At 41.3% G+C, this 14,192-nt stretch overlaps 1 protein-coding gene across 17 annotated transcripts in view; it reads left to right on the top strand.

The window, feature by feature from the left end:
- CAMK2B (calcium/calmodulin dependent protein kinase II beta) overlaps positions 1–14,192 on the top strand; it is a 205,379-nt gene that overhangs the window by 154,912 nt on the left and 36,275 nt on the right. For 11 of the 17 annotated variants that reach the window (XM_080982398.1, XM_080982405.1, XM_080982396.1 and 8 more), the window contains 2 exons: positions 6,171–6,211; positions 6,640–6,711. In XM_080982398.1, the coding sequence (XP_080838524.1) occupies positions 6,171–6,211; positions 6,640–6,711 (113 nt within the window). The remainder of the gene's footprint in view (positions 1–6,170; positions 6,212–6,639; positions 6,712–14,192) is intronic. The other 6 variants (XM_080982402.1, XM_080982394.1, XM_080982400.1 and 3 more) reach the window with 2 other exon arrangements.

Here is a 14,192-nt window from a genome sequence, read left to right as displayed (position 1 = left end):
AACCCAGGTGCATGCGTCAGGGCCTCTGGCAGTCAGATTTCTTCTCAGAAGATTGACGAGGCTTCTGCTTATGTCGGTGCTGTTGTCGCCACTGCATGTGGGGAAAGTGATTTGCATGGTAGCAGTGGTTGTGATCATTCTCAGCTAATCTAGTCAGTGTCAATGCCACTCCGAAAACCCTCACTAGGATTTCAATGTGAACAAAATTAAATGAAGAAACAGGCGAGAAATTACAGCAGCACACTGTATATCCCATTGGTTTAAGATGTCATCTCTGTTTTTCAACATTGCACTAGAATTCTGTTGTAATGCATTTTGCTCATGGGAACTCACAAAATAATGAAGGGATGGTTTGACAGGTAAATGGTTAAAACTTGGCTATAAAGTGTCAAATCCATCAATGTGGGTGTAAAAGTATATAAAAAGCTGAATAAAATATGTGTTATCAAGAACAGGTTCCAAATGAAGGGAAGGCTGAGTGTAGATTTGGCAAAAGTGATAGATTGCAACTCCTGACACTTTCACATAATACACCAGTGACCCAAGTAGAATTGTGGCCTGACGTTAGCCTTGCTCTGATTTTTCATGCCCATTTTCTCTTTAAAACTCTTCTTGCAAGAGTATATATTGATTTAATTTGGGAAATGGTGACCACTGTCAACACTAACTTATCTGACTCTGTAGCTGCAGTTGGACAATCAAATCCTAGTTTAAGAAGCCAAGATATGCACGAAATCTGTGCACCCACGCACAGCCCCTTTATGAACATCATTCAGATGGCAGTATATATTCAGGAGTCTTTTTTTGGAGCTGAGCACATAGCTCTGAGAAGATCCAGAAAAGACTTTTTGAGTATGTCTTCTGTTCAGACAAGATCCTTCCACTGGGTAAAGGTCGTACTGCTATTACTTTAGACATATACAAAACTTGCACTGTAGTTGCCAGTTAGTAGTAACACCGTTTGTTTCTAATTACAAGTTTAAATGCTTGGTCACAGCAAATTGCACCTGTCATTTCCAGAAGTATAAGATTTTAGGTACTTCAAAGTGCCAAATCTTCCCCTCCTCTTTTTGTGAAAATCCAGACAGAAAGGTTGCTGAGCTTTTTGTGTGTGCAAAATCTCAAAAAAAGAGAGAAACTTTTAAGTTATTTCTAAGGAAAATTGCCAAAAACAATACTGCCGACATGGGTTGCCATACATTCAGATTTCCCCAGACATTTCAGTGATTTCTACCCAGAAACTGTTTCCAATGGCCAATTCCCAGTGATGTCTGGGAAATTCTGGATGTATGACAGCCCTATGCTTGATACTTACCTAGAGGTCATTTTACATGCTGCAGAATTTGTGTACACAAAGAAGTACTGTGGTTTACCTGTATGATAGGTGGATAGACATGTAGCATATCACATGGCAAAGCTGGGGCCTATCACTGCTACCTACAAGCAGATATGCTCAGTAAACTAGTGGAATTCATATTCCTCACACAGTGTGTGTTACACTGTGGGAACATATAGTTCATCCATTAATCTCAGTGGTCCCCAATTCCATTCCTGCCTCCAATTTAATAGCTTGTGCTAAGAGTTAAATTCAAACGACTATTGTAAAAAAACGGCAGGCAGCAGGCAATTGCTTTTAGCACTGAACGTGATATGATTAGAGGCATAGATCTTCATGATACGTCTGGTCAAACAGATTTTGCAGACTACAGAAGCAGTGCAAAAACCTGTATGCCTGAGAACAGGACTGGTAGTGGGATGAGTGTATGTACCAATGCCTCCTTCAAACTGCCTTTCATTCTCTGAAAAGAACTACTTTCTGTCTACAAACAATAGAAGTTTCTGACACAAAGCTATTTGCCGTGCACATCTGCATGGACTACTGGTTTGAGCATCCTGAATCCACAAATACATGTGACTACCAGAGCAGAGAGAGAGAGAGAGAGAGAGTTGTGCCACTCTGGTTGCATTATGCACTTTGGCCATGAGGACAAGTCTGCCCGGCTTATGCTGCCTTCTGTCAGTTGCAATCCATTGCAATCCACTGCCAAATACTAGGCATAACACAGTGGCTAGAATGCCTTTTAGGAAGCCAGAGAGGTAAATGGTTCCTGATCCTTTCCTTTCCCCTTTCTTATCCAGTGCAAGATCCCTTTGCAATAGCCCTCTACCACATCTAGCCATGGTGGATATTTCTAGTGCCTATCCATGCTATGATGTTGGCACAGTCCCCAGTACAACAGTGTGACACTGCTCTGCCATAGCAATTGCTTACACACCCTTCTAAATATTAATTTGCTGGTGCAGCTGCTAATAGCATCAGGGGATTGAAGTAAGAGTTTCCCTATTTCAAATAGGACAAAGAAGGCTTCCTTTCAGATTTTCCAAGTATGCTGTGAGGTTGCAACTTCATAGTTTTGATTCTCATTGGTTGAACAAAAAGCTTAATAGGCAGGTCGTTTTTGTGTGTGTGTGTGTAGGTGCAAAAATATTCATAGCTCTTCACTCCAGAAAAGCTATAAAAAGATTGAGGAACAAAGCTTTGTTGTGCTTTGAATCACTAGGCATTAATAAACCACAAATTACATTTTAATTATAGACTCTCAGATGTTGAAAGCATCGCTGAAGGCAGTCAACATTTTCTACATCCATTGATAAATTATGAACTGCTAAGTCCACTAATAATCAGCCTTAACTGCCTATTAATATGAGACACATAATTCACAACATTGCTTGTACTGAAACCTACAATTTAGAACCAGGATGCTAACCTGTGGCCTTCTTGATGTTGGACTTCCAAGCTCCCATGCACTCCAGCCAGCATGACCAGCAGTCAGTGAGGATGGGAGCTGCAGTCCAACAGTATCTGGGGAGACAGCATTAGCTGCTCCTGATCAAGAACATACCAAGTGCTGGAAAAAAACCCATATCTCTCATGGAGACTCCATTTGAGGAGCTCAAAGGTAATGGCATCTATTACAACTAGATCCATGTGAACATTGCATAACAGCCAATAGGCTCCCAATTCTGTGTCAACAATGCTCTCTGTAAAGGAAGGACATCTTCCATGTGTGCTTAATTTACATTATTCTAGTTTCAAAAGTTGCTTTGGCTTGGGACTTTAACTTTGATGTGAGAATTGGCAAATGAAGTTAGTAGTATAGTAGAACTGAGGAGGTGAGTTAAAGGGATGGGTAGTGGCATTTGGCGGTTGTAGCTGTTTCACATTCTGTGGCTTTTGTCGGGATTCTGTCATAGAATTCTATGGCATTGCCACATTCATGGGACTTCATTTGTACTAGAGCTGCATTTTTCCAAACTAATTACAGTGGTACCTCGGGTTACAGACACTTCAGGTTACTGACGCTACAGGTTACAGATTCCGCTAACCTAGAAATAGTACCTCAGGTTAAGAACTTTGCTTCAGGATGAGAACAGAAATCACGCAGCAGCAGCATGGCAGCGGCGGGAGGCCACATTAGCTAAAGTGGTGCTTCAGGTTAAGAACAGTTTCAGGTTAAGAACGGACCTCCAGAATGAATTAAGTTCTTAACCCGAGGTACCACTGTATTAGTCTTTTAGTCCAAAGGGCTGCAGAGAAGCTTCCACATTTTAATACAGCAAACATAGTTGTGGGAAATTGCTAAAGAGTAGAACTAGTCCGTAGAATCTGGTGTCAGTAAATGGTCATAAAATTCTCTTTGAGGCCATCAAGGAAGCTAGGCAGTGCTACATTTATAGCTGCACATTTCATTGTGACCCACATATGGTTCACCAAGATAGACTGAAAACTTCATGCGCTGAGTGGGTCCCAAATAAACATGGATGAAAGACAAAAGAAAAGTCTTTGTGATGTGAAGAGTTCGGGATTAGATGGGAGGCATGAATAGGAACTGTATGTTTTAAGGAAGAAAACGAGAGACAGTCATGGGGTCATCAAGTCACTTGTGAAGGAAAAAAATGATGTAACGTATTACCGAGTCCCTTTTCTGACTGTAGTGATTCCATGGGCTACCATCCTTCCATTAGTGTGGTGACTGTATGGACCATTTCCTCCCTGTGTGTGTGTGTGAGCAAAGTCCTCTGTAGTGCTGCTTTTGTGGTGCTGGTGCTGCTGCTTCACTTCCCCTTGATGTCAGATGGGGTCTCTGCCCCAGAGGCCTTGCTTTCTGTCTCAACACTTCTTTATTTTTTCCTCCTCCTCCTTCTCTCTTTCTCTCCATCCCTCCTCCAATCCTTCTTCTCACCTGCCTGTCTCTCTCGCCTTTCCTCTTCTGTAAATTTCTGTAAGGTAAGCAAACTTTTTGTTGGGTTCTGCCCTTTAATAATGCCTACCTGTGGTGATGATTGGATTTGATGTGGGAGACAGGAGTTTTCATGAGGTATAGGGTCCAGAAACAGAGGAAGTCATCTTGTTCTGTAGGTGCTGGTGCTGGTATCAATGTCTCTCCTCCACAGAGCCAGCATATTGTGCTATCTGATTTCTTCTAGACACAGCATTATCTATACCTCAGCTGCTCTAATACTCCCTGGAGGCCTCTTGAAGCTTTGTTGGTTCCCTGCAATTCCATTAGCCAGATCCAAGTAAAGGCACCCATATTTCTGTTCATTTCAATCCTAACCCAACCTTATCACACCTGCTGCAGCAACCTCCCTTGACCCTCTCCCAACCTTGCCATTACATTTCAGACCCCCACCCCACAACAGCTTCTCTGCCATATCACTCTTGGGTCTCTCCTCAGCCAAAAAAACAACAGAAAGCAACAAAAAAGACCGTTCTGGACTAATGCAATTATAGAGGAATCTCTATTATATGAATGAATCTTTTGTCCTCATACACCATCCTAGCCATGCAAAGGCTCTAAACTATTCACATATGTCCAGCATTCCATAATCTGTTGGGATAAATGAGGCTGTATTGTGATGTTGCTTCTTTTAAGGGGGAAAAATGGAAATTGCAATCTACAGAGTATCAGAGGGAAAAGATTAACATTTGATTGATTAGCCTTCGCCAGCCTGGTCCCTTCTCAATCTTTTGGCCTACAACTAGCATCAGCCTCAGCCAGCATGGCTGGAAGGCACCAAATGGGCAAAAGCTGGATTAAGTGCAAAAGGTTCACAACAGGTGTGATCAGGGAAAGAGGATGAGAGTAAGTACAGAGAGGCTTTCTCACATACCTACAAAATGGTGGGAGTGTAGCATCGCGACATATTTAAGTGGTTGAATTAACACTTTGCTGGGATGACATTAGGGAATACTAAAATTTCAGGCAGCAAAGTTATTGAAGATGCATGCTTGTTAGAACATGGGGTCCCATAGACAGCTTGTTGAAGACAAAGTTGTATTGCAGCTCATTAAAAATATATATATCTTAGGAACCCTTAGAGTAAAAGGACAAAGAGTTGCGGGTAACCATTCCTAAATTTGCCTAGCACCTGTCAAGGAAATCTGGAACTCATATACTGGCTGGAATGAGCTGCATCAGGTGGTGTTAAGGGAATCTAATGTTCCCATTGCAAAGTGCATAAATTTCAGTGGAAGTGAAACCAGTATATATTTAGCTAAGATGGGCAGTGCATGCAAGGGAAATCTGATAATATCATTAGATTGATTAGAAAGATATGAATCACCAAAGAATGAATAAAGAAGAGTCCGGATGTTATCCAAGTGATGGATTGAGAGGATGTTTTGAGAGCTGACCCACAGAAGGCTGCTGTCCCACTTCATTTAGAATGCCACTTTGTTCAGCTGAACACTGTCCCACAGAGACTCCCTGCTTGTGATTCTGCAGAGTTTGGACAAACCAATATGTGTCCAAGCCAATGGCCATTTGAGAAACAACAACAATGACTGTGGTATTATCAAGTGAAATGTCCACTTCACAGAAGTATTGCAGCCCCCCTGCTGACCTCCCTTCTTTTGGGAAACTGCCTGTTCAAGGCACTTTGTCCTCCATACCTCTACATTTGGCTAAGGCATAGGTTGGGCCTTTGCCCACACTCATAGAGCTTGGGATTTACCCATTGTTCTCAAGCCTCCTTTTAGCATTTGATGAGGAAACAGCATCAATGCGGCTTGTGTAATTCTTTTTTGGCTATTCAGGCAGCCCAGAGTATGTCTCGGGACACTGGGGGAGTTGCCACTAAAATATCTTCTTTTCCTCCCTATGCAGCAGCTAAGAGTTTACTGAACAAGAAAGCTGACGGCGTGAAGGTAAGTATCCTTCTGAGGCTTTTCTGGGGGAAGAGTTGGGGAAAGTTAGGAATTATGCCATATTATGAGAGATCACTTATATTTACACACTCTTCTTGTGTATCCATATCCATAGCCCAGAACTGATTGTGAAAATTCAGTTTATGGAGTAGTCATACTTTGCCGGTTTGAAGAACTATTCGGTTTTGTAGACAATCTGCCATCACTACAACTTTTTGCCACTTTGCAAAGAAGGCCTTTTTTGGTCTTCTTTCTCTACCAGAACATAATTTGTACATAATTGCCATGTAGAATGTGGGGTTATCTATTCCTTCTCTTGTGGGGGTTTGGGTGGTGCAAAGGTTTGCATGGCAAATGCGTTTGTTCGGCTTCCGGTTCCGAGGCTTCTCTCTCTCTTTTTTTGGTATATGTGTGTTTCTCTTCTGCAGCCTCAAACAAACAGCACCAAAGGCAGCACCGGAGTTACCAGCCCGAAAGGGACCCTTCCTCCAGCCGCGCTGGTATGATTCTTTTGTACTTTTAATTCAATCCTTCTGGCAAAAGATCGTGGGAACACTGTGGTTTGCCTGTTGTTTGGCTAATGTAGGTTTTACTTAGGGATTGCAATAGAGATGTATTTTTTGAATGACATTCATTCTGCCTCTACCGGCTCTGACGTGTGGTGCCATGAATTGCTGTCTGCTGTTTTTGCAACACAGATGTGTGTATATGTGTGTGTTTTAGTGGGGGCATCTGCTGTGTTCTTCATGGTCTTGCCATAGATCCTTTGCATAGATTTTTAACTCATTATTCAGCTGGACCCATGATACTGGAATATCCTCTCGCCAATTTAGAACCCAATTTAACATTCATCATTTCTAAATTCAACCTGTTCCCTGGCAGCAATCTTCTGCCAAAAGGTTCTATGGTGGTTGCAGTTTCCTAGGTTCTCATAACACAGTAGTACACTGCAATGAGATAAGCAAATTTTAGCTGTTGATTCAGAGCCTGTTTACCAGGGCAAAGAGTATTATCATTTCTGGGCAGAAGCAATAAGAAGGAGTGTATTGTAGGTCTTCCACACCTCACCTGCCACCTAAAGTATTCATAGGCCTCATTTGCCACACCAGTCTGTCCCCTTTATGTTTTTCTCTCTGAAATTCCCCTGGGGCTCAAGCAGCCATATTAGTCCCTGGACTGCCGCCTGTGGATGTAAACCCCAAAGTGCAAAAAACAAACCCCAACTTTTCTTAGGACTGTGTTGAGAAATGTCAAGGATCCACTGGTTGTAGAATCATGTTGGATGGTGGGAGCCAAGTATTGGTACCGATATGGAATGTCACACTGCTGGATTGCTATACCAAAAGTTGTTCCTGAAATAAGAGATGAGGTCAGAAGGTTCATTATGGAACCCAATGAAGAAACAAGCATTTTTCTCCTTAAAAAAGGCAAGTCGCAATAATAAAAAAACATTATGCACTGCCCTAAGTTAGAGTGCTCAGGCAAATTGTAGCAGAATGAATTTTACAAGTAAAATTAGGAAATCTAAAGATGATTAACAAAATGCCAGCAATGTTGACTTGAGTTTGTTAGGAAACCTATAAAACCAACTGCATAATTATTTCTGAGTATATAAAGATGCTCCAGTTGGTCCAAGAAATCATTATTTATTGGACCAAGGACAAGTGTTGTGCCTCTGTACTTCCTTTTCCTTCCTCCTTTTTTTCATCTGCCACGACAGAAAATTTCCAGGGTTTGTTGAACCATAGTTTCCCATTATATCTGAACCAGGAAACTGTAATTTAATTTCTGACTACAAACAAGGATATCAAACCATAAAATCTGCTCTTGGTTTGAGGTTCTTGTTTGTAGACTGATCAAACCACATCTCCCTGATCATATCTAACAGGAATCTGTGGCTTAACAAACCTCAGAAATTTTCGATAACCCCATACAAGAGAATAGAAGAGTAAATGGGAGTCTGAAGCATGCAGGCACAATGCTTGTTCTTGGTCCACTATTGTTACATCTGAATTGGGCCAGTGCCTGAAAATAATGCAGACCTGAGTGGCTAGAATACAGTGCTTCAGGGCCGCTTAAAAACCATTGTGCCTCTGAATAGGTTTGATATTTAAACAGTCGAGAGTCAGATTTGAGCATCATATATAAGGAAAAGGAGTGCTTTGACTTGAAGACCTTTCTAGCATGGATGGCACTGAGATGTCAAATTCTGTGTGGCCTGAACTGTATGACTGAAGGAGCCCCCCCATATAGTGGGGTGATTTTAACCACATCCAGAAGTGAATGCTTCCACTAAGACGGTTAAAATTACCCTCTACATGTATGAACTGTTTTGCATACATGGCTTCCCATGCTGTTATGGCCCCATGTGATTCTGTATCTCAGGGGCACCCACATCATAAAGGTGATGTGAGAATTGACTCACATATCACTTTCTGTTTTTAATCTAGACATTAAAAGTAAAAAAATCAAACTTTTTTCTGGTTTCTTCCAATTATAAGATCTTTCAAAAGGCAGGTAGGATTTTAATGCCATATTATGATCATGCAGTTTATATGTGGGGCTAGCATTTTCCCACTCCCCTAAATCTGTGGGAGCTAACTACCCTGAAGTAATCCATCCTTAGAATATGTATGTCAAGTCTGTTGTTTAAATGCTTGTATTCCGTAGTATAATTCAGAGACACATTCACCAGTGCTGGTAGAACCATGTTTTTCTCAGCATTTTAACTAACCCTTCCTTCCCTTGTAACCTCTGTTTCCTTAATCTGCTGAATCAATCCAGGGTAGGTTTCTCATGCTCTAGCCTAATTATCAGACTCCCAAATAGTATATATAGACTGAAAATTATCCATGTCACAGACCTTGGCCTGTGGCCTCTTCTATGCATTGATTCCTGATCACTTAATCATAGAATCATAGAGTTGGAAGAGACCACAAGGGCCATCGAGTCCAACCCAACTTGTCCAAAGCTGATTAAGGGGTAGCAGAACTGCTGAAGAAATTCTTGCAATGCCCATCTCTTTGTCTGTCAGACAAACACTGAATAAGACAGCACAAACTTTTTTAAGGTTAAAGATTGCTAGAAGCAGGAGCGGAGGAGTTCCCCAGAGAGTATCTATTTATAAGAGATCTACTTTAGTCAGAGGTGCTGAGCTAGAATTGTGCATCAACTGTCGGGGACAGGCATGGTGCCAGCAAAACAATTACCGAATGTGCTTTAAAAAGGACATAGAATTAGAATTTTTGTTCTGACAGAATAGTTTTAGCAATTAACCTCAGCTTCGTGTCCTTTTTGTCACACAGAGACCCAACAGAGGGGAAAGCAATTATCCACTCTTGCAGTTCTGCATGTTGGTTGTGTGCATATAAAAGACACAAGGATTTAGAGAAGGAAACGAGGGCATTCATTCCACCTTCTAGTCCCGTCCCGTCCTTTCTTGTGTATTGTGTTGTCACACACACACATAAAAGTAGAGGCAGAACATTTCAACTTGCCATCAATCTGTTTCAGCATCTTGTTAGTATAAGTGCTGCCCAATTGGTTCTGCATAAGTAATCCTGCATAGGGAGTAACAGATTGGGCTGTTAGTCTTTCTGACCTTAACAAATCCTTTCCAAGGGTGGCTTCACATGATCCATTTTTCCAGTATGAGCAGGCACTTTCAGTCAAATAAGCACAGAAATGTGAGTCTTGCCAATCACATGCTGGGATTATGTTCTCCTTAAAATATGCTTTGGCTTAAATTCAACCTAATCTGGGTCACTTTAATGTCACACTGAAAATAACAATTTATTATTCGGTAGCTTCATACCGCTTGACGTTTCTTCAAACAAGTTTTGAATGGTTTGGTCTTAGAATTAACTTGGGTGGCTCTTATGCAGTTCCCAAAACCTGGAAGGACTTGTTTGTGTTGGCTTCCACAAATCTATTGTGTCTGTTACATTTGTCTAGTACCAGGATGGAGAATGTGTGATCTCCAAATGTTGGAACTTCAACTCCCATCATCCATTGACCACGTTGGCTGGGGCTGATGGGAGTTGAGAGTCCAGCATTTGGAAGACTACATGTTCCTCACCACTGAGCTATATGTATGGAAAATTTATTTCTTTTCTATGTGCATATTTGAAATTCTGATAAATCCTCATCGAGTACACTCATCAGAAGACTTTTGTTTGTATGGGATCCAACCACTCATTTGAAATTCAGGCATCCTTAATTTTACCATACAACCTTCTTCAACCAACTTGATGACCATTCACAAGGTTATCACAGGTTACCCATCCCATACATTGCCAATGATTGATTAGTTAAATGATTTATTGTGGCTGTGAAATATTTCTGAAGTGTAGGTGTTTGTCATTATTGCAATAGCCTATTGTGTTCTCGTGAGCATTCCAGACTACTGGTAAGTTGCATGGTTATTTTTCTATCATCTTATACAAATTAAAAGAAAATACTATGAACTGAGTGCTATCAATAATACATACAGGAACCATTCAGAACTTTCCAGTTTTTCCACAAGCACTGACAAATGAATGGGGCATTGTCATGTAAAGGAATTAGAATTGTAGAAAAAGTTTCTAAATTCTCAGAGGTGATTTGGAGAAGCTTAAAGCTTATTGGGTTGGATCCAGAGTAAGTTACTTGAACTAAGGACCAGCCGAAATCAGTGGAACTAGTTAGTCATGACTTTGTTAAGTTCCATTGTCTTCAGTCAAACCAAGTTTAGCTAACTTAGCCTGGATCCAACCCATTAGATTACATTTTCTTTTGGTCTTCTACTGTATACTGGAGGGCATTGCATATCAAACTTGAATTGACTGATGTCCAAGTTATTTTATCTATCACACAAGATGGATGCTGATGGGCCTCACCATCATCTGTAGATCACCATCTGATGAACCTCTTGGCAGCAGCTTATGCTGTAACTTCAAAGACAGAAAGGACAGAGTGGATCATAGGAGGCTGACATACTGAGTCAGACCATTGGACCATCTAGCTCAGTGTTATCTACGCTGATTGGCATTGACCCTCCAGGATTTCAGAGACGGGTTGCTGCCAGCTCAACCTGGAGATGCTGGGCACTGAACACAGGACCTTCTGCATGCAAAGCAGACGCTCTGTCACTGAGCTATGGCCCTTCCCCGTGCCTATATTGAAACTAGAAATTGAGTTTTTTCAGAAGCAGATCTAACCAATAGTTGCCGTGAGCTCTATAAAATTGCATGTTTGATTGCATTATTGCTCAAAATGTACGGGGCACGCGGCTCCAGGTTAGGATACTGAGGCTGTTTTCTTATAGCTACATACCCAGGCGTAAACCCCATTGAACTCAGCAGGCCTTGCTTTTGAGTAGGAATGTACAGGATTGTGCTGTAAGTAGCAGTAAGGTTCCAAGCCCCACCCCGAATATGTTACTGTTTCAAGTTCCACCAGTAATGTCGTAATGTCTTACATCAGGACGTTCCAGGCCCTGTAGGGTTTGTGGTAGCCCTCTTCTGCCAAGTGAGTATATATTGGGATAAATGGATACATTGCAGCCATGCCTCCCTGCTGCGTTCAGGATATGGACAGTGAGCACTCAGTCCTCAAATAATTGTCTGTTTCCAATATTGTCAAATGCCATATAACCTACCTTCTCTAGGCAACATGCAATTTTCCAGTAATGTAATGTGAATTTCCACTGTGTAAAAAACACATAGATGAGCCTTGTAATGGAATAGCAAAGTTTTGTAGAATTTTCCAGGCATTATCCTTATGGTATAGCCAGCTCTATATGGCTGTTCTATTATATGATACGGCCATGTTCAGATTGCAGAGTGCATCTATCTTTTCTAGCTTCCTTTCTTATTCCTTCCTTTCAAGCATTTTATTGCTGTTGCATCCCACTTAGTTGCTTTTATCGGTTTAAAAGAGGCATTTTGAAATCTTTTAGTTACATTATAAACTATTATTTCCAGCGAGAATGGAGCATGCAATTGCTGGTCTGGTATATTTCGTCTCAAACAGTGCCAAACATTTCCCCTCCTTGGAAGTTAAAACGTTTTCTAAAACTGGTACTGAATTTGTCCCATTCAAACATGTTATTTGCTTGATATTAAGAAGTCCAGAAAATAACCTAAAGCCTGATGGGCAATTCTTTTCCCACCATGCAAAGTCCCCAGAAGTTAATATCAGTTTGGGAAAGAATGTCAAGTTCTTTAGGCACAGTGTGGGGACAGCAGTAAGCTACAGCTTCCTTCTGTAACAGTGCCAAAAGAACAAATATTTGCACCTCCAGAGAAACGGGGTTGAAAAACTGTGCTTTTGACATTACGAAATGGATGTCTTTTCCAGTCCAATTCACCAATTGTCCATTGAGAGAAATCTTGGCTCTGCTGAAGGAACAAAGGGCCAATCTCTCAATGACTTCCATAGTCAGAGCCCCTTGTGGAGCTGTGAATTTTAGGAAGTAGCTGGTGAATGCTCCCATTCAAAGTGTGCTGCTAGGGCGAGAAAAGCAACTTTGGATCTTGAAAAGAAATGTGGGGCTCATGTTGCCTCCATTCAGTCCCATTTACCCACAGCAGATATTCCCACCCACTGTTCCAGCCTCTTCAGATGAGAACTGACTTTGGGCAGCAAACATCAAACTTAGCTTTGTTTCATTCCCCACAAAGCCAATAATGACTTCTTGCTTTGGTTGCCAATACCAGCTTGCCTCCAGAATGGGTAACACTAGTTACCATGGCTATGGGTCGTTCATGTATATAGAACCTGCCCTTTTGCAGACCAGTCAGCTTCACCTGGGATCAGCTGCGGTCTCTAGCCTTCCAACACAAGCCACAAAAATAGAGTCCCATTGATTTTTCTCCAAGATAATGATTAATATTCTGTCTGCAGCATTAGCCACTTTGCAGGACCCAGATTTTAGGTGTCAGCCATGGGGAAGACTTAAGATCATAAGAAGAGCACTGCTGATCAGGCCAAAAGCCCAACTAGTCAGCACTCTTGTTTTCATAGTGGCCAACCAGATGCCATGGGAAATCCTCTCTCCCCACTTGCGATTTCCTGCAACTGATATTTCAGAGGCATCCTGCCTTCAACAGTGGAGGAAGAACAGTGGAACTTCAGAATAATCTGGAAAAGTGTGAACTGTAATCAGTTTTTTTAAGAGATTGCTTCTTGCTAATAAATGATTCCCTTTAAAACTGTTCCTATTATGGCAGTTATGCAACTTTAAAAAATAGGAGTGCTCCAAAATTGATTAATGAAATAATTAATGACCTAATCAAGCTACTTTTGTATGTTAATAAGGAAGCTGCTCTAGCAGATCAGATTTTTAGTCAATCTAGTTCAGTATTGGTTCACTTTTCTTCTCTAGCTACTCAAGGGACTCAGCTACATTCGTAAAGATAAAGCGCTTTATAGATGTTACAACACTGTGACACCAGATGGCGCTGTGGAGTCCTGCCTTTCACCAGTGGGATTTCCCTGTATGAAGTTTACAGAGCATTTAACTGAATCACTTTCTTGATGTGTCTAGAGTCAGCCAAGGTATAAAAGCCCTGACTTTTTTTTTGCATCTGATCACCTGCTCCTAGCAAATCAGACAAAAATAATATGATGTAATAGTCTAGCTCATTTAATACTTAAAAAAAAAACCCACCCCAAAATACTCACTCCAGCTGTCAGAGACCTAAAAAGGCCCATTAAAAAATAAATCATTGTGGTGCATTTTTTGTGGCTCACCTTGTAGGACCTTCTTCCAGGTAAGTACATCTTAAATGTCTCTTAAAGTATGGTCAGGTTTCCCGCCACCACACTGATGCAAAAGGTAAGCATTCAGTGATGAAGATTATTAGCATTTTGCAGGGTGATATTGGTTGCACTAGGAGCACTCTTCAGAACCCAGTCCCTTTTGTGAAATCCTTCTGCACAGAACTAATATGGGTGAAAGGTACAAGCCAGAGCATCCTTCTAGAGGAAGCGTCTCTGA

The sequence above is a fragment of the Podarcis pityusensis genome (assembly GCF_964106645.2).
Source record: "Podarcis pityusensis genome assembly, chromosome: 15".
NCBI lineage: Eukaryota > Metazoa > Chordata > Lepidosauria > Squamata > Lacertidae > Podarcis > Podarcis pityusensis.
This window is presented reverse-complemented; position numbering and strand designations above follow the sequence as displayed.